The 20,120-nt window shown below is 39.5% G+C and overlaps 1 protein-coding gene across 3 annotated transcripts in view; it reads left to right on the top strand.

Annotated features, from left to right (window-relative positions):
* Window positions 1-20,120, top strand: part of nlgn2a (neuroligin 2a) — a 248,713-nt gene that overhangs the window by 141,799 nt on the left and 86,794 nt on the right. For all 3 annotated transcript variants that reach the window (XM_007250160.4, XM_015606053.3, XM_049481913.1), the window contains one exon: window positions 11,640-11,789. In XM_007250160.4, the coding sequence (XP_007250222.1) occupies window positions 11,640-11,789 (150 nt within the window). The remainder of the gene's footprint in view (window positions 1-11,639; window positions 11,790-20,120) is intronic.

The following is a 20,120-nucleotide window of genomic DNA, read 5'->3' as shown; positions in this document are numbered from 1 at the left end:
ACATACTGTTACATATAGAAGATATATAATCTCAGCAGTTACTGAGGTAGTTATTGAGAGTGGCAGCAAATATTGCGGATAGGAATGAAGACATGTCAGCCTCTGTGTGCTGAATGGGTGAAGTTCAGTGTTTGTGTGTGTAAGGGGGGGGTTCAGTTCAGTTTTGTGTGAGTGTGTTGGGTGGGTGGGGTGGGGGTTCAGTTCTGTCTCTGTGCGTTGAGAAGTCTGACTGCCTGGTGGATGAAGCTGTTGCAGAGTCTAGTAGTGGAGGCTCGGATGCTCCTGTATCTTCTGCCGGACGGCATCAGAGCGAAGAGTCCGTGTGAGGGATGGGTAGGGTTGTCCACAATGCTGGTGGCTTTGCGGATGCAGCGTGTGGTGTAGACGTCAGTGATGGAGGGCAGAGAGACTCTGATGATTTTCTCAGCTATCCGGTGTAGGGTCTTGCGATCTGAGGTGTTGCAGTTCCCAAACCAGACGGTAATGCAGGTGCTCACGATGTTTTCTACAGTCCCTCTGTAGAACATGGTGAGGATGGGAGGTGGGAGGTGTGCTTTTCTCAGTCTTCGCAGGAAGTAGAGGCGCTGCTGGGCTTTCTTTGTAACGGAGACAATAATTATTGTAGCTGCATTAGATTCAAAACTCTAATGCTGGCCTACAAATACAAAAATCCATACTAGATTCTTCATACTTTAAACCAGTTCTGTACCAAGAGTGTTTGATCTTTCAGCAAGGTTCAGACTTTTCTCTGTTCTGTCAACAAAGTAACTGGGTGTCTAAATGACCAAATCACCAGCGTCTCTAAACGCTCACTGAAGAGCCATTTCTTCAAAGAGTTCTTAAATTAGCGCTTATCCTCTAGGTATCTTCCAGGTGTCTATAATGATTTTTGTATTTAACAGTATTTACGCTTTTGATTGTATCCTCTACTTGCTGGGGATAATTTAAACAGTAGACAGTGAAGCACTTTTGTAAGTTGCTCTGAATAAGAGCGGCTGCTAAAGACCATAGTTGCAACGCGCTGCAGTGGTCAATAAAATGATTCATCATAAGTTTAACTTTCACAACTTTTGCCTTGACTTCAGTGGTGGAATAAATCTGATGTTTATTCTTTAGAGAAACAAGAGAGTTGAACACCCGCAGCTAATGATGCTTTTCCACCAGGGCAGTGCGATGCGATGCAGTGCGAGTACTAATGTGAATCCAGCTGTATGCAAACCCTGATTGAGTACCTGTGTCACAAAACAGTACCCATGAAATAGGAGCTCTGTCTCTGCTCTGTGAGCCTCTGCGAGGGAGTTCGACTTCTTAAGCACCAAGTGCAAAACATCCATCATTTTCATTTAGCTAAACTGCTTTTGAAATCCCAGTACACACATGCGTTTAGTGACAGACTGTGTTTACTAAATGTAATGGAGTGCTACACAGTGCTAAAACAGAGTTTTAATGTTGTAGAAGTGTCCCGAGGCTATTGGCCTTTGGCTCATTTTAGCTACAAAGCTAACTGCTTTTTGCATCTAATGTCGGCGTTATTTTATTTCGTTCTAGCTTATTACCACCTTAATGCTGGAACAGGAACTGAAAAACACAGTTTCTCTTCAAAACATTCAGAAGTAGTTGATAGAAAAACTGGAGAAAGTTAAACTTTTTAATCCTCAGTTTAACAGTAAACACAGAGCAGGAGTGGCAGCTTTGTGATTTGGGTGCAGAGTGCTGATATTTTGGCATTAAACCAATGAACAGTCCACTCTGTTTCTAGCTTTATGGTACCCCAATATGAGGGGTATCCACAATCAGAGGCTGATTTCCCCATGTATTGCTGTTATAAATGTCACGTTTTTTAAAACATCAGATTACTTATGTTAATTAAATACAAATATATCATGTAAAAGAAGTGATTAAAATAAATATTCACCCCATTTGAAGAAACCAAAAACCAAGTCTGATGTTCAGGCAAGGAGTGTTAAATCTCAGCTATAGTTCTACAGTGGGAAATTTCAAGCTCAAGCCCAGATTCTTTGGTCTGACCAAATCACAATAGAGCTTGTTGGTCACAAGACTAGTCCCCTCCTTGAAGCATGGTGGTGGTAGTATCATAATGTTTGGGCGCTTCCTGGCAGCAGGCCCTGGAAAACATGAATGTGGACAGTAAATACATTTTGATGGACAATCTGCAAGAGAACTTGGACAGCAAGACAATGACCTACAGCAAAAGGTCCACAGAAATGCTTTAAAGACAACAAAGGTGAATGTTTTGGAGATACACATTTCAGTCCCCAGTCCAAAAAAATTAGAATTTGCTAGATTCTTTACATCTGATCCATGCACAACCAGAACAGGAAACGTAAATTATTGAGTTCACGAGATACTAAAATGTAGTCGTTTGTGCCAAGCAAACTAGTTTTAATGTATCTCCAAGTTCTAACTTGATCATAGTAAGATGACAGAACTGCTCTATAGCTTTCTTTAAGAACTTTGCTCTTTAGCTATTCTTGCTTAGTGAGAAACACAGTCAGTGACCCTCAATCACAGGTGTGCTGGCACCAGTTCTTACTCCAGAAAGCTGGTAACAGGGCTGAATTATAATCAAGGTGTTTTCCTCCCGCCTACACTGTGGCAAAGGAAGAGAGAGTGAAAGCTTGTTCACTGATTATTTCACTTCACTTTTTTAGACTGCAAAAAAGTTCCTAAATTGTACTGAAACGGGGGAGAACCTCCTTGATGCTACAGAAGCCTTTTTTCATGTAAAGGACAGTGTAAATTCAAATGGTTCTTTTGGGTTGTCATGGTTCTACAGAGAATGAATGTGTCTTCCCGTCTTCCCGTCACTTGTCTGTTCACACAGACAGTTTTAGCCAGACACCGCTGGTCACAATCATTATGATGCACTGTGATTGGTAATACTGTCTATGATGTATTCCTGGTACAGACGTGACACTGTCGGCCTTCAGGAATGGAATGTCCCATTCGTTTGGCACCCCAGTCAGGACTCACTCAAACTCTAAAAATTCCAACTTCAACATCAGCAGGCTGGCCAGTGTTTAGCATCACTCCTCATAAGATAACTCCTCATCTCATAACATATACAGGTATAGGTGTTCCCAAGCCATCCCCTGAGGTAACATTTTATGGTCAATTTACATAGTCCTATCTTGTGACTTTTGGCATGTTAGTGTAGAAACACTGCCTTTTCTAAGGAATCTTTGAAGAACATAATTTTTAAAATAAAAAAGTCAAAAATGCTTAAACACACACACACATACACACACACACACACACACACACAACCTGCAGCCCAAGAGTCAATTCACCTTAATATTCTTTTAATTATAAATCTCCATGGTGAGAGGCTTTAATCCATTTCTCTTGAGTTGATACGTGTGAGAATACGCTTTGTATCATTCTTTTACTTTTCTTTTATCATTCTATTTCCCTTTTCTCTCTCTCTTTCACTTTTCATCTTTTGATCTCTCCCTTCTTCTAATTGTATCTTCTAATTGTATATTCTAAATGTTTCTCCTATATACATTCTCATTTGTGCACTCTCTCTTTCCATTTATTCTTCTATACTTTGTTTCCGTATTTTGCTCTGTGTCCAGTCTTTTGCCTGTTTTTATTTTTTCTCTTCTTTCTGTTTCACTCCTGCCCCATCCTCCCTCTTACACGCACATCCCCCTCTCTTACTCTCATATATAGAGCTGCTATGATTTAGTTGAACAGTCCTCCATTTTCTTTCAGGCAGCCCAGTGATGCATTCTGCCCGGTCTCTGTGGTACTCCTGGAGTGGATCAAAGTAAAAATGAACACTTATATGAGCTATAACGGTCTTCACTCCCAGAGTGAAGTGCATTGGTTCAACATTACTGTCCTCTTTACTGTAAAAAGTACCGCACTGCTGATTCCATGCCGAAAATTTTAGAAATGCTACCCTGGGTGACATCAAAAGCACAGCCCGTGGAGAGGAGAGCAGAAACTGAAAGCATCCTCTCTGACCCCGCACGAAACCACTAACGAGCTCGTTAGCAAAGAAGGGAATTTAAGTGGTGAAGTCAGTTTGGAGGCCGAGTTAAAGTACCCACGTGCCACGCTTTCACAGGACATGGATTAAGGAATGATTTTGGGTAATAACTTGAATATGCTGTGGTGGACTCACAGAAGCTCCTTGCAGCATCTTGAATATCAGTTCATTTCTACTTCATAATGGCTTAGAAGGACCCTGTGTTCCACAAGGCTCACTCAGGCCATTTGTGTGGGTTTATGTACCAAAAACAGTGATTCATTTCCACATGACCATTTCCAACCTCTCTTTTTTTACCCTTTAGAAATAAGCAGGCTGTATTTTCTGCTATTAAGAACTAGTATAAGCATTGGTCAGCTTGTATTATGAGTTCACAAAGTAGTCCAGGCTGGAAGGTATGGAACAAAATCCTACATTTGCACTGACATCTTTTTGGCCATTCGAAAAAGCTTACAAAAATATTTAGTCACTTCTTTTAGAGGTGTGGAATGGTTGGAAAGCTGCAATGATGCATTTGCTACTTGTGAGCCAGGAAAAGTCTAGGCTGTAGCCAAGGTAAAACGCATTTGGTTTAAAGCTGAGAAATGAAGCTCATGATGTTCAGAGTGATTTAAAGATCTTTCCTGGTTCTATCTAGAGTTCTTTGCACACAACAAAACTGCCAACAAAAATGATAGAATATTAAACTTTCAGTTAAGCTTGTCCTAAAATGTTAGTTCTGTTGACTGCCTTGACTGTTCCATATCTATTTCCAAAAGGCCACTAAAAAGAAATTTAGAGAGCAGTCTCTCTGAGGACCCACCCTGCCGTTATTACAAGGGGTGTCACGATTCTCTAAATCCTTTTTTTTTTCAGCAGAGAGGCCTTTGCCAGTTTTAGATTAGTCTATGGTCAGTCATTGGTTTGATTCATCAAATTTACAATATCTTATTTCAAAAGGTGGGCTTGATATAAGTGATGCAAAGTGATACAAGTGATCTGTAATGAACATGAAAAATAAGACTTTTTCGGTCCCTGAGAATGACAAGTTTTTTTCTTTGACAAAGATATATTATTAACTTTATCTGAGAGAAAGAGGCTCCTTAAGGTACCAAAACTATTAACATATTTGAGGCTAGACAAAACAACTGTTCTTTTTACATTTTCAAGTTTTTCTTTAAGGAGATGAGAATGTCCACATTCTCTGAGGAAAGTTCTGCTCTTTGAGCAGTCACGATGTCCGCGGCGTCGGCAGCTCAGGTAGATCAGCTCTCCCTCCTGCCCTGCCCCGCCTCTAAACCCATACATCATCCAGTGCCCCTCCCAAACTACCTTAAAGCTTCCTCATGTGCCAAATAGTTTTAGACTTCTGATTTAAAGGCCCTACTACACAGGATGCCGTCTATGGACCTATGGACCTATGGAGTCCATACTTTGAATATTCAAATATGTGTACAATAATAGGTATGAAATAGGTGCTAATATTGTGTGGAGGATCAGTGCAAATATAGTATATTGTTAGAGATAGCCATGTATAGCTGTACTACATGTGGGGTTCATTCAGTAGAGCTGTTTGGAGCACAGGAAATCTGAAGGAAGTCTTTTCTGTACTTTCAATCACGGAAGCAGCACAAGCAGCACATTTATAATTACATGGCCAGATGTTGGAATGACTTGTGATAAATGGTAACTTAATGTTAGATGTTTTTGACATACCACCACAGTCCCCAGAGTACCACAGCTAGGGAACCACCGCACTACCATGTTCGATAAAGCTGTGTAAAAAAAAATAAATAAATCAAACCCAGACATTCCGGGACATAGATACTGTATCATTCCATAACAGAAAGAAACACCCAATAACAGTGACCACAGAGCGCAACGGCGTTCAGATGAGGAATGGTCCAGACCATGGTCTCACATGGCAAGTAGCCTATTGTGTTCTAGTAGCGTTTTAATGGGATGAAGAGTGGGAGGAGAATGGAGAAAGAGAATGGCTAGCATGGCTGTGTCCAATGGATTTAGAACTAATTAAGTTCACACAGGAGATAGAGACTACACTGTGGACTCAGTCCCATCACCAAACACACACACACACACACACACACACACTCTGAGAGCAGTAAACAGAAGTTTGTCTCTAATCACTCCATTGTCTGTGTTCTGCATGAAAGGATCAGCAGTAAGCAGCAAGCCCCTGTGGGTCTCTCTATCTCTGTGTGTCTTTTTGTGTGTGTGTGTGTGTGTGTGTGTGTGTGTGTGTGTGTGTGTTTCTTTGTGTTTTTCTGTTTCCCATTCGCCTTCATTTAGTCTCTTCTCTCATCAGTAAGACTCTTTCTTACGTCATTTAGTTTCTCTCTTTTCCACCGCATCCCCTCATTTCCTTCCCCTCTCCAAGCTATTCTGCTCTCCAACCGCATTTACAGCATCTAGTGCTTCTCCTTCATTTACTGCCTTTAGTCTCTCTCTTTAACTCTCCTCTCTCACGCAGAGTCCATCCCTCGCGTGCAAGTCTATGTTTTATTCCACACTGTGTACAGTGTGTACTGTCTGTAAAGGCTGAAGAGGAGGTAAAAAATAATGGGCAAGGCTTTTGATTGTGAAACCCTTCAGAGAGAACACTGAGACTTTACACCCAGATCCGCCGGCGACAGGAGGAGGAAAAGGACGAGAAAAAAGAGATGATGAGAGAGGGACAGAAAGGATTTTAAATGAAATGAAGCAGAGAGAGAGAAGGAGATGGAGGAAAGGGGGGTGGAAGAGAGAAGATTTAAACCAATTTACAAGAAGAGAGTGGGTGAGATAGTGGATGAAGGGGATAAAGGAAAAAGAAAGACGCCAAAGGAATGGGCGAGGAGAGAAAGAGAGAGAGAGACACACAGAGAGAGAGAGATACTATGAAAAATATTTTTAGAGAGAAAATATTTAATTTAAACATAATTTGAAAAAAAAAATTGAAGTTAAAAGATTGTGCAAGAGAGAAAAAGAGAATGAAGCAAACAGAAAAAAAAAGAAAAAATTCACAGAGTGAGGGTGAAAGAAAAGAATAGAGTGAGGGTGAAAGTGAAAGATATAGAGGGTAGAGAGATGGAAGTATAAAAACTGCAGGAGAGGAAAAAATATATATAATAGAAAAGAAAAAAGATAGGTGAAGCAAAATTAAAAGAGAATAATAAAGAGAGAGAGAAGATTAGAGATATAAAGAAATAAAGTATATATAAAAGTATATAACAAAATATAAAGAGTATAAAAACTGCGGGAGAGAGAAAAAATATATAAAAGAAAAGAAAAAAGATAGATGAAGCAAAATAGTCAAAATTAAAAGAGAATAATAAAGAGAGAGAGAGAAGATTAGAGATTGGGAAGTAGGAAAATAAACTAAAAACAAAGATGATGGAAATAGAGCAAGAAAGAAGTGACATAAAATGGGTCGCCATTCAAACATGCTTTAAACATTATGTTAACAATACAAACAGAACTGTGAAATAAATGGTGTTTATAACCAGTAGAGTTATGTGAACAAGTTTTGCATGATATAGGCTGCTATGATTAGGAGAGCTATCATGCCAGACTATGTTATTTATAGTTCAGAAACACCAGGCAGGATGGACCAGAGAAGGGTTAAAATCTCTGTGCTGTCCTAAAAACAGTCACCATACATCTGAGAGCCCAAACACACCAGACAGTTCTGGGAGAGGAGTGATATTTTTTAGATGAGTTTTGAGTTCAGCATTTCAGAATATCTACTGCAAACTTTGACAAGCTATGTGTCCTAATCAGACCATTTGCAGAGCCAGTTGTTTCCAGTCAACAGTTTCCAGTTACCAGTCAACTGATGGATGGCTCTTGCTTTATAAATGTTGGTCACTTGCTTTAAAGCTCCACTAGGTAGGATTTAGATTTTGTGCTCGTGGGCTCCCCCTACAGTTGTAGATTGTAATAAATGTTTCAGGGGGATTAGTTTCTCTTTCTCGTTTTCTGGCTTTCACAGACATATTCGGTCTCTTTCCAGCTTCTGACAGAGTGTCTGTATGTTAGTTTGGAAAGAATGAACCAGTAGTCCTTGTAGAACTGTTAGAACTAAAGGTCGGAAAGCAGGTCGCAGTTCTCGCTAGCATTGGTCGCGGCCGCCTCGGAAAACTAAGAGAGTCTGGTTTGAGCTCAGAGGAGCTCCGGCACAGACACGAGAGCACCGCTATTCCTCCTATTACACCTCAATGCAGCGCTGCAGGGAGTTTCAAGTTGTAATTTTACTTCTTTAAAAAGATCAAAAATCAAGAAAATCCTTCATAGTGCTGCTTTAAGTATAGGAAATATATCATCGATTTTCAATGTTGTTTTTTAGTTTACTGCATAATTTTACCAGACAACCTGTCCCATACACTGTGCCAAAATTTCCTGATGAAGGAGTCCATAGAAATACTTCAAAATGACCTGAAATAAACTTTTTTTTTTATTGACTTCCTTTGAAAGTTTAGACTGTTTTTTCTCTTCTGTAAAGTTGCTGTTTTGAAGATACTTGTTTTTTATTGGGCAGCGACGATAAATAATTTAGCTTGATATATCATGCTTTATGTAAAAAAACTTCAGGTGCGATAGAGGTGGGAACAGAGTGAGCAGGACAGAGAGAAAGTACAAGATGGACAGAAGGAGAAAATAAAGGAGCAAAAAAGCAAAATATTGAGAGAAGGAGAAACTGACAGTAAGAGAAAGATTGAGACAGGGGGGCCACATTAAGAGAAAGAAAAGACAGAGAGAGTGAACAAGGGAGTGAGAGAGCAATAAGTGAGAGTGGAGAGCAGGAGAAAAAGGCAACATATAGATAAGGAGAATGTAAAAGAGGAGAGAGGAATGAAAGACTGACAGAGTAGAGGAAGTAGAGAGAGTGAAATAGGGAGAGTGACAGAGAGAGAGAGTGAAGGAGAGTGGTAGAGAGTGAAGGAGAGAAAGAGTGAGAGAAGGAAGGAGGGCAGAGGGAAAAGAGAGAGAGGGAGAGAGAGGGAGAGAGGGAGAGAGAGTCTCTGGGGTAAAGGCTATCAGTCACTGTGGGAGGCAGGTTGATCAGGCCTGAAACATGGCCTGGCCACATTACCACAGGCTGTGAGTGACATGTCAACAATTCGCTGTCACTCTGCTTATGCTGTGTGTGTGTGTGTGTGTGTGTGTGTGTGTGTGTGTGTGTGTGTGCGCACACAAATACACATGTGCAAGCGTGTGTGCTCGTGTATGAGAGGTATCCACGGCAACCGTCAGTGAGGCTAAGCCAGTTGATAGAGTAGCTGCTTTTGCAGGGGAGAGATGGGGGAATCAGTGTGAGACACTGTTACTGTAGTAACATAGCATCACAGCTAAGCAGTTACTGTAGTTCCAGACTATCACAGCATGTGATAAGTGTTACCACAATATGTTACCACAATGATAGGCTGTTCGAAAAAGTTGATCATGAGTTATAAACTATTGATAAATACTGGTCTTTTCGTTATTTTTGTTGCATCAGACCCAGTTTGGTATGATTTTTAGTATTGCAGGGCAAAAGCAAAAAAAAAAACAACAAAAAAAACAAAGACAAAAGAGGTCCAAGAAAGCATACACCAACATGGTAAAAGCCATGAAATAGCAGCATATAAACATATCTTAAAGCCGAATGATTGGGACAATTCATTTCTGAAATTGTGGCAAGCTTCCTCTGTGACTCCACCATGTCACGTGTACTGGGAATACGTCATAGAAGCCATTACCACCCGCAGTGGACAGCCCAGTGAATAGTAATTATTGTGACTAACAGTGATAACCTGGGACATATAAACTGGGATGTATTTTGGATGGATTTGCCATAAAACACTAGTAAATGATTAGACCAGTTGTGGTAAGTCTTCAGGTAACTGGTTTATTGTTTTAAAGAAGTATCAAATTATCACAATGTTTAACTGGAATGGTGTGTACTCAGGTGTGATGTCATTCCCAGTAGTGCTGCACGAAATATATGGTTTAAGCATCATCCTCGTGATGCGCACATGTATGCACAAAAGTCTCATCGCAGGACATGAGATGTCACTTTAAGCAATTAAATTAAACCGTCATGTTGCAATGTTGTGATTCTTGACACAAGAAGTAGATACACAGCTTTGTCTCTGTGTCTGTGTGAGTGACATGCTGCTGCTGCCTGAGAAGTTCAAAGGGGTGGGGCAGCACGAGGGTGGGGGGGGGGTGTTGTGGCAGGAGTAAACACGAGGTTACTACATGGTTGGGCACGTGCTTGTACATGCCCGTGTCGAAAGCTGTGCACCTCAGTCCATTACATTACAATACGTTACATTTGGCAGACGCTTTTGTCCAAAGCGACTTACAATAGTGAAGTACAAAAGTAATAGAAGTTAAAGGTAAAAACATCTTTAGATAGGGCTTAAAAGAGGTCGAAGGGAAATAATGGGATAGAGAAGTGAAGGAGGGGAAGAAGGAAATGAGGTCAGAAGTAGTTAGTGTGTTAGTCCAGCACAGTTTTGTGCAGATTTTTCCAGTTACAGCTAAAATCACACTTTGAATCCCAGAAAAACTTATTTTTCTGGGATATGTTTTTCTTTTTTTACCTTTTAAAACGGCCGATTACTGTTGTTGTGCTGTTTTCCTCGGGTTTTAAGTCCTCAGTGCTGACTCTTGGGCAGGGCTGGTGACGTCATGGGCCCTGTATTTTTTTAATATTGCAATATATCTTGTAGAAAAAATAACATTTGCAACGTACAATTTTTCTAATATCGTGCAGCCCTAATTCCCAGCTATCACATCAGATATTCAAAATAAATGGAACTCAACACGCCTTTCACCCAACACACCTAATTTAAGTAGTCAGGTAATTTACCAGTCTTTTAAGAGTATTAGAGGTTTTAAAGCAAGAAAAGCTTTAACATTTGCTGGGCAGATTGCCTGCAGGACCAGGATTGAGAAACATACATTGAGAAAAAAAATAGACATCAGACAGAACAGAATGGGGAAGCAGTGAAATGTGTTAAATTAATTAAATTAAGCATGTGGAATGGCTCTAGTCTGATCTGTTCAAGAAATCCAGATTTATTTATTTTATTTATTTTTGGCCCACTACTACCCCAACTCTTTAGAGGACTAATAATACTTTATTATTTATTACTTATTAAGCCCCTCCTACATCCCACCACCCAGCTCCTCCAACTTTACCACACAAAAAGGAGAGAGAGAGAGGGGGAAAAAAGGAAAATAAATCCAGAAATTTGAAATTTCAACCAATCCTATAAGAGTTTCAGATTCTGGAAGATCCAAGTGGTAAAATTTTCATCCAGAATTCTGACCGAAGCTTATTGATTACTAGTCTGGTTAGACTAGGTTAAGTTTTTGTTAATTTTAGGAAGCCACCTAAATTAGAGTATGCAAACAATTTTTTTTGCTTTTTTCTTTTAATGTTGTGTGTTGTACAGTCACTCTAGATCTGCAAATAACAGATCAAAGAACTCATTGAAAGCTTTTTGATTGCCATCAAATTAAATCGGGTCTTCTTGAGCTTGATAAGGGCAGGTACTTGCTCCAAAGTTATTGTGAATGACTCAGAGCTCTTATCCCTTCACCAGCCTCCACTTACATGTAGCTTGATGTGTTTTTAATTGTTTGTTTTCAGATATTCGCGACCGCAGGAAGAAGCCTGTCATGCTGTTCATTCACGGCGGCTCGTACATGGAAGGAACCGGAAACATGTTTGACGCAAGTGTGCTGGCGGCCTACGGCAATGTTATTGTGGTCACCATGAACTACAGACTGGGAGTGCTAGGTGAGTCAACTCTTCAGAATTAGCATTTGAGCCCTTGACTTTTTAAAAGTCATGTCAAGAGGCTATGTGTCTGTTTGGCCCTATATATTCCTAAATTTCCTTTGGGCTAAATAAAGTATCTATCTATCTATCTATCTATCTATCTATCCATCTATCCATCTATCCATCCATCCATCCATCTAGATTGTTATACAGTATTCCAACTTCTGCTGGTTGATATGCGTCAGCTGGGAGATCAGTTTTCACGGATTATAGTTATTAGTCCTGAGAACAGAATGATGTTCTACCACAGAGAGTGGACTGGTTGGTCAATGACTGCCAGTTACTGGTCAAAGATCATTTCATCCTGGATGTTTGTAATAGGAGCACTTAGGAGTCACTTTGCTGCTTCTAAAACTGAAACATCTTGACAGGGATGAAAGCTGTTGGCAGTTGCAGGTTTCTGAACGCAGGCATAAAGTCAGTTCCGTTTTATTTGAGCCAAATCCGTTGTGGGAGGATTTACTGCACAGTTTAGCTGTGTTTCTGTTTATACATTTCCTAATGAGGGTGTATCTGAGCATGGGAAACACTAATCTGTGCTGTCACCAGGATTTGGACTGGATTTGTACGCCAAATCCACTTACTGTTGACCAGGTTTTCAAATCCGGCCCAGTGGACCCTCTTGTTCTGCAGTGTTTTATGCTTTTCTACGCACTGAAACACCTGAATCAGCTCATCAGCTAGCTAATTATTGTGACTTTACTTAAGTGTTGAAGCAGCAAAAGTATAAAACTGTGACAGCAAATAGGTTTCAATGAGCTGTGCTAATTAAGCACAAACATATAAGCTGCCAGAATCTTTTGAATTTGAACAAGGAAAACAAGCAAACAAATCAAGGTTGCATTGTGGCTTGTATTGTATTTTTATATTGCTACCTAAAGCCCCACTAGGTAGGATTTCCTTGATTTTTGATCTTTTTAAAGAAGTAAAATTACAGCTTGAAACTCACTGCAGCGCTGCATTGAGGTGTAATAGGAGGAATAGCAGTCCTCTCGTGTCTGTGCCGGAGTTCCTCTGAGCTCAAACCAGACTCTGTAAGTTTTCCCAGGCGGCCACGACCAACGCTGGCGAGAACTGCGACCTGCTTTCCGACCTTTAGTTCTAACAGTTCTACAAGGACTACTGGTTCATTCTTTACAAACTAACACACAGACACTCTGGCAGAAGCTGGAAAGAGACCAAATACGTCTGTGAAAGAAAACGAGAAAGAGAAACTAATCCATTTGAAACATTTATTACACTCTACAACTGTAGGGGGAGCCCACGAGCATAAAATCTTAATCCTACCTAGTGGAGCTTTAAAAAGAAGTAGTAAGTTCCACTATCCAGAAACTGTTTACTGAACTCGTTTTTTCGTATTCCATGTTGTTAGTTAATTATTAAGTCCTGTATTTTCTTTTGTATTTGCTTTTGTCAGAAATATTTGAAATGCTTTGATGAACACAGGAGAGTGTAGTACAAATATGGTTATAATACTAAAGTTACTAAAGTTGAGACTGTACAGAATGCCAGCTATCCCTACCTACAACCAGGAGTTGGGTAGAATTTGGCTTAAGCTTTAATAGCTTAAATATAGCCTATATTAAATTATATTAAATTATAACACTCCTTTAACTGCACAACTTTGTTTTTTATATAATTCTGTATTATAAAACTATATGATGTATGTAAGAGTGTAAGTTCACAGTTTACATTTCACTGCTTAATGCAATACAGGCTGTATTATCTACCTCAGGGGGAATACATAACAGTACATGGAGCGTTCTGTAATTAACACAACTCTGTTCAGAATAAATTAGCTAAAGGAAACCCAGCCTCTTTCTTTTTTTCCCCACCCACCATACTGTAAGCGTTTATACCAAGGTGTGAACCAAACCGTGACTTTTGTATACCATTCAAAGAGATTGAAAATGGTCTGCTCTTCATTAAGACATATGAAGATGGGTGCAGCTAATCTTCACAAACGGCAAAAGCACTAGACCTGTGGTGGCTTCACTTTTAAGAGACCTTGTGCTGTCCATGTTTTTTTACAGTCATTGTTCTAAACATAATCATATTTAATAATAAAAGCTTTGTCTGTATTGTCTGAACAAGTTTGTTCAACCTCCATTGAAAATTAAGTTTAATAGCAAACTTTACAGACTTACAGCTGCTCGAAATAAACCAATCAAACAAGAACAATTAAAAAAGCTCAAAAGCTCAAAACAAATAATATAACAAGTGTTGTGGGGTTTTTTTTTCAATTTCAACAAACACAAAATAACGCTTGTTTACTGCCTTCCCAGATTTATACAACCCCTTTATAATTAGCGGGATGTCTCTGGGATCATTTCTAAGTACTCTTTGTCCAGTTTATCAATATTCGTAGGAATGCATGCTGCAGCCAATGTGTCACACAGACCAGACACAGGACAGACACTCGCAGATACAAATTACAAAGTTTATTAACAAAGGGGCTAAACTTACAGGAATTGTGAGGGACAGGCATGGTCAGAAACCAAATGGCAGCAAATGGTAATACACAAGATATCCAAAACAACAAATGGGGTAGACAAGAGAGTAGTCAAGAAATACAAAAATAAGGTTGCTAACAATATAAACAATTAACCGGGCAAGGCGATCAACGATAGTCAGAAATACATAAACAGGTCGAAAACAAGAAGGCAAAAATACAAAGAAAACGCGTTGCAGAAGAGCTAGATAGCTAGATTCAACACCCAGCAACCAGGAGAGCAAACAGAGGGGTATACACACATTTAAGGACAGGTGGAAACAATTAGAAGCCCGGAGAGTGGGAACATTGTAGCGCCACATGAACATTGGAGTCAGGGAATGTCTGCTGGAGATCATTGTCCTGTTGGATGGTCCAGAGTCTCCCAAGTTTCAGCTTCTGCACAGAAAGTTTGACTGTTTCCCCTACAATTTCCTGATATTTGATACTTGCCCATCTTGTTCTGAACACAGTGCTGGTTTCCAATGCCAATGAAAGCAAAGCAGCCCAGGAGACTTTCTGAGCCACCCCCATACTTCGCTGTAGGCATGGTGTCCCTTTCAGTGTCTGCTGTATTCTTCCTCCTCCAGACACAGCGCTGATCCATAGGCTTAAGAAAAGTTCTGTTTTTGTTTCAGTGCTCCGCAGAGCAGATTTCCAAACTTCTGTGGAATATTTATGTGGTTTTGAGTAGATTGGAACTGACATGTCTTGGACGTTTGAGTCAGTAGAGGTGTGCATCTTGGAGTTCAGGCATGGAGACTGTGCAAATGGAAACCTCAGTGCCTGCTGCCACCAAATCTTGCTGCAGAACTTTTGCAGGTATTTGAGGGTTTTTGACCAAATGTTTCTTTAGGAATGGAGTGACAGCTGGTGATAGCTTCCTCTTTCTGTACCACCCAGGAAGAGTAGACAGTGTCTCTTTAACTTGAAAACTATACTTCCAACTAAGGATATCACAGTGTTAGACTTTTGGTAGTCAGTACCAGTATCCAACAGATTCTAAATATCAATGAAGATGCCACAGTAAAAAATGATTTTCAGTTTTGAATTAAAAACACTTTTTTATTTAAAGGAAAATGACAAATTTTGTAGCACAAAATGTGGAATAGAACCTTTTATGTTATTTAATCAAAAAAATATATATATATTCTGCCCCCGGAAAACCTAAAACTTCCCCTGCACATGCCCTTTGTTCTACCTGTGTCTCCTCCCCTGTCTTCAAGGTGTGTCCTCATCTATGTTTATTTGTAGCTCCGCCCCCCTGTCAGCTGTTCCCAGGTGTTTCGTGTTTCGTGTCCCCTTCTGTGTGTATAAATAGCCCCTTTCTTTTAGTCTCCCTCGTCGGTCCTTGTGCGTCTTTTCGTCAGTCAGGTTACGTGTTCTCGTGTTTTTGCAGTCTCTGTGTTTCTTTATTGTTTCAGTTTTTGGTTCTTTGTTTGTTTGGTAAATACTTGCAATTACATCTGCTCTTGAAAGTGACATATTCACAAGTTCACAAGTTCACAAAAACAAGTGGAAAAAATAATAATTATGTATTAAATAATTAAAAACAGCGCCAAGTAGCCTTCAAGTACTTTAAACAAACAAAAATGTTTCATGTTATTAAACTCACATAACTTTTTATAGCACAGCATGTCAATTGTGCTACCCAACCTAGACATTAAAAAAAACAAACAGGTAAAGTGTTGATTACAACAAGAGCAGCACTGATCAGGTTCATGTCACATTTAACAACCCCCGAAAAAAATCCAGGTACTTAAAGTGCACACTAATCAAATAATATATGAAAAGTGTATTTGCAAGTGTGTGCTATTATGATTGATTCTGTTGAGGGGGTTGAATATTCTGAGACTATACTGGTCATTAAAATGGCATTCAGTGTTAGTACTGAATGAAACCATGATTCAAATGCTGAACTGTTTAAATAGTCAGATTTATCAGATTAAAATAGGTTTGTTACTAATAAAAACAGTGTGCCATGGGGTGTTAATGATGTTTATTGCAACTGAATGCACGAAACTAGTAAATGTACTTGTATTTTTTTCGTATTAATTGTGCAGCCAGCATTGAGAACTGAATTGTGGGCTGAAGATATTGGTATATCCATACAGTGTAGCTGTTAAATTATTGTGTTAGTGAATTTTAGGAGCTGATGCCTGTTCTTAACAATGTAATGTAATTATGGTACATAATACAAACATTCAAATCAGATTCAGTTCTACATTGGCACAACATATAAAATATTGAAAATGAAAATATAACCACCAAACAGATATTCACATGCATTATTATAATTTGTTGTAACTATGGTTATGTCTAATTTAAAGCAGTTTAACCCTTTCTGTACCCTTTACACAGGGTAGTCTTATAAGAAGACACTTTAATAGCTTCTACCATTAAAAAAGAGAAGGCATGTGCTGTAAAGATGTGCGCTGAAATCGTATTGGAGCATTTTGGTTCCATAAACTCTGAATGTTTTTTTTTTTTTCCTGTTGCTTTACATGGCTGAAATATTGAAGCTGGGTACATTCATGCAAATCAGCGATGGCTGTGATAGGTTTATTGGGCGAGCACAGTTAGAAATATATTTCTCCATTTCTCACTTTAACTACAGCACTGCCCGGAGCGATAGCCGGTCAGCCCAGAGATTTGTGCTTTATTACAAAAAAGGGAAAGGCCTGTTAAAAAAAAAAAGTCATTTAAAGCTCCCGAGCAGCTCCTCTCAACCTCGGGGTGTGATAGACTGCGGCAATGCAGTTTCTTGAAGACCCGTAATATCTCACACACCCTCTCTCTTACACACACACACACACACACACACACACACACACCAGCGAACCTACATTGCTGGAGGTATGGATGCTGACTCAGTTGTGGATATGAGCCTTTCGGTTTGGTTGTGCAGTTCCCAGTGATTGAGTGAATAGTATAAGGGGCTATTGCGTAATGCAGTTGCCTGTAACAGAGTTACGCTGGGGAGGCCTTGAGCTTCAGGATGCCTTTCAGTCAACCTTTTCAACAACAAAAAAAAAAGTTATAAAAACTTCATAAGAACAGACTGAAGACATTTCGAAACCTGATGTCTCTTTTGAAAGTGTATTTGCAATACATAATTTGTTCTAACTTTCTGGAGATCCAGAGCAAACAGGACTAAAATGCAATATCCAGAATAGGAGTGCATGATGTGAACAAAAATATGATAAGCGATAATGCTGTTGTTTATTGTGATATTGTCAAAAAATTAATGTCATTTTGTCACACGGCTTGGCTGAACTTTCCTTACCTAGGTAAAGAAGTAGTTTGGTGTGCTGTGATCACTGTGGACCTCCACCTCACTCTACCTCACTCTGCCTCAAGAGTGTATAAGAGTTATAAAAACTCTCTCTGATGATGTAGACAAGTAATACTTATTAATTATTCTCAATGTTGTCACACAGCTCTTTGGATGTGCTTCATAATCCGAGTACAAATATATAATAAATGTGATGTATTGTACATCCTTAATCCCTAAGCTCTATCATCAGATGTATGTTGATACACCTCTTTTTATTAGGGAGCTCAGGACAGTTAGCCATATTACCGTTGGTAATATGTGAATTAAAGCTTAACACATAGCCAGGTACTCTCTATAAACAAACACTGGCAGTAGAATAGGTCATACTGAAGGGCTCAGTCACTTTTAATGTAGTTCTGTTATAGGATCTCACCTTTTCCACAACATCATTTCTATGTGTCTGCTCTGCTAGGTCTGCCCCGGTCAACCGTAAGTGCTATTATTATTAAAGGAAGCATCTAGGAGCATCAACAGCTCAGCCATAATGCTGTAAACCACAATGACTCTCAGAACCGGACCATCACTTATCCTTTGTTCCATCGCTCACTACAGAGTTCTAAACTGCCTCAGCACAAGAACTGTCCTATTTGTTTTTTGTCTTATTACACAAATACCTTAGGTCCTGACATTGTACAAAAACAAATGTGCGTTTGTGTGAGGAGTGTACAAATGTGTGTGCGTTTCCCCCGCTGACCAGAGCTTGCTGTCCGAGCCTGCAGCACAAAAGCACAAAAAAGTGAATTTTAAATTCTGAAGTTGAAACTGAGATATATGTGTGTATATGTGTGTATGTGTGTGTGTTCGAGCATGTGCACACACATATGTGACTGGACTTGCTTGTCGTGAGTGACTACGAAGAATGGCACAATGTAATGTAATGTAAGAGAGAAAAATAGAGAAAGGGAGCGAAAGAAAGAGAGAAGGCCGGCATGCAGGGAAAATAACTGTCCTTAGCTAAACCCCACTGGCCTCGCGACTCAGCTGCGCCATTTCCATGCGTGTGTGATAAAACTCGGTGGGGTACGAGTCCTCTCGTGACCCATGTGAAATTGAAATTGGACTTTGGTGCATGATAAATGTGGCACAAAGTTCTGTTAGGTGAGGCGAAATTTGGTTGCATCCAAAATCACTCAGGCGTAGTGTAATGTTCGTTTTGGGGAAGTGAGGAAGTGAGGGGGCATGTTTCAAGGTTACTGTCCAACTGATGGTCTAGTTGTAGATGTAGTACTGTTTTATTTATTTTACTTTACTTATAAGGTATTTACAGTCATATGAAAAAGTTTGGGCACCCCTATTAATCTTAATCATTTTTAGTTCTAAATATTTGGGTGTTTGCAACAGCCATTTCAGTTTGATATATCTAATAACTGATGGACACAGTAATATTTCAGCATTGAAATGAGGTTTATTGTACTAATAGAAAATGTGCAATATGCATTAAACCAAAATTTGTCCGGTGCAAAAGTATGGGCACCCTTATCATTTTATTGATTTGAATACTCCTAACTACTTTTTACTGACTTACTGAAGCACAAAATTGGTTTGGTAACCTCATTGAGCTTTGAACTTCATAGCCAGGTGTATCCAATCATGAGAAAAGTTATTTAAGGTGGCCAATTGCAAGTTGCTCTCCTATTTGAATCTCCTCTGAAGAGTGGCATCATGGGCTCATCAAAACAACTCTCAAATGATCTAAAAACTAAGATTGTTCAACATAGTTGTTCAGGGGAAGGATACAGAAAGTTATCTCAGAGATTTAACCTGTCAGTTTCCACTGTGAGAAACATAGTAAGGAAATGGAAGACCACAGGGACAGTTCTTGTTAAGCCCAGAAGTGGCAGGCCAAGAAAAATATCAGAAAAGCAGAGAAGAAGAATGGTGAGATCAGTCAAGGACAATCCACAGACCACCTCCAAAGAGCTGCAGCATCATCTTGCTGCAGATGGTGTCACTGTGCATCGATCAACAATACACTTTGCACAAGGAGAACCTGTATGGGAGAGTGATGCGAAAGAAGCCATTTCTGCAAGCACGCCACAAACAGAGTCGCCTAAGGTATGCAAAAGCACACCTCAGGCGACTCTGTTTGTGGCGTGCTCTGTTTGTGGCGTGTTTCGCATCACTATCCCATACACAGGCATACATATGTGTAGTTCTTTTTACAAAGGATAATAAGAAGAATAATACTTCTAGCATTTTTTTTCTAGATTTCTTCTTGGTGCAGAGTTCTTATTACACATGTGTAGTGCAATACCTAGAGTTCTTGTTACATAGGCACAGTGTTATATTTAAAGAGTTATTTTTTACACATGTGTAGTGTAATGCTTGTATTGTTCTTATCACACAGATACATTGTGAAACATATAAACATAAATAGTTCTTAATGCTTTTTAAAAATGCCTATTAGATAGGTGTAGTTTACAGGGCTGTTTCAAGGTATTTGGGGTCCCCAAGCAAAGTA

This window comes from Astyanax mexicanus, chromosome 8 (assembly GCF_023375975.1).
Source record: "Astyanax mexicanus isolate ESR-SI-001 chromosome 8, AstMex3_surface, whole genome shotgun sequence".
NCBI classification, from domain to species: Eukaryota; Metazoa; Chordata; class Actinopteri; order Characiformes; family Acestrorhamphidae; genus Astyanax; species Astyanax mexicanus.
This window is presented reverse-complemented; position numbering and strand designations above follow the sequence as displayed.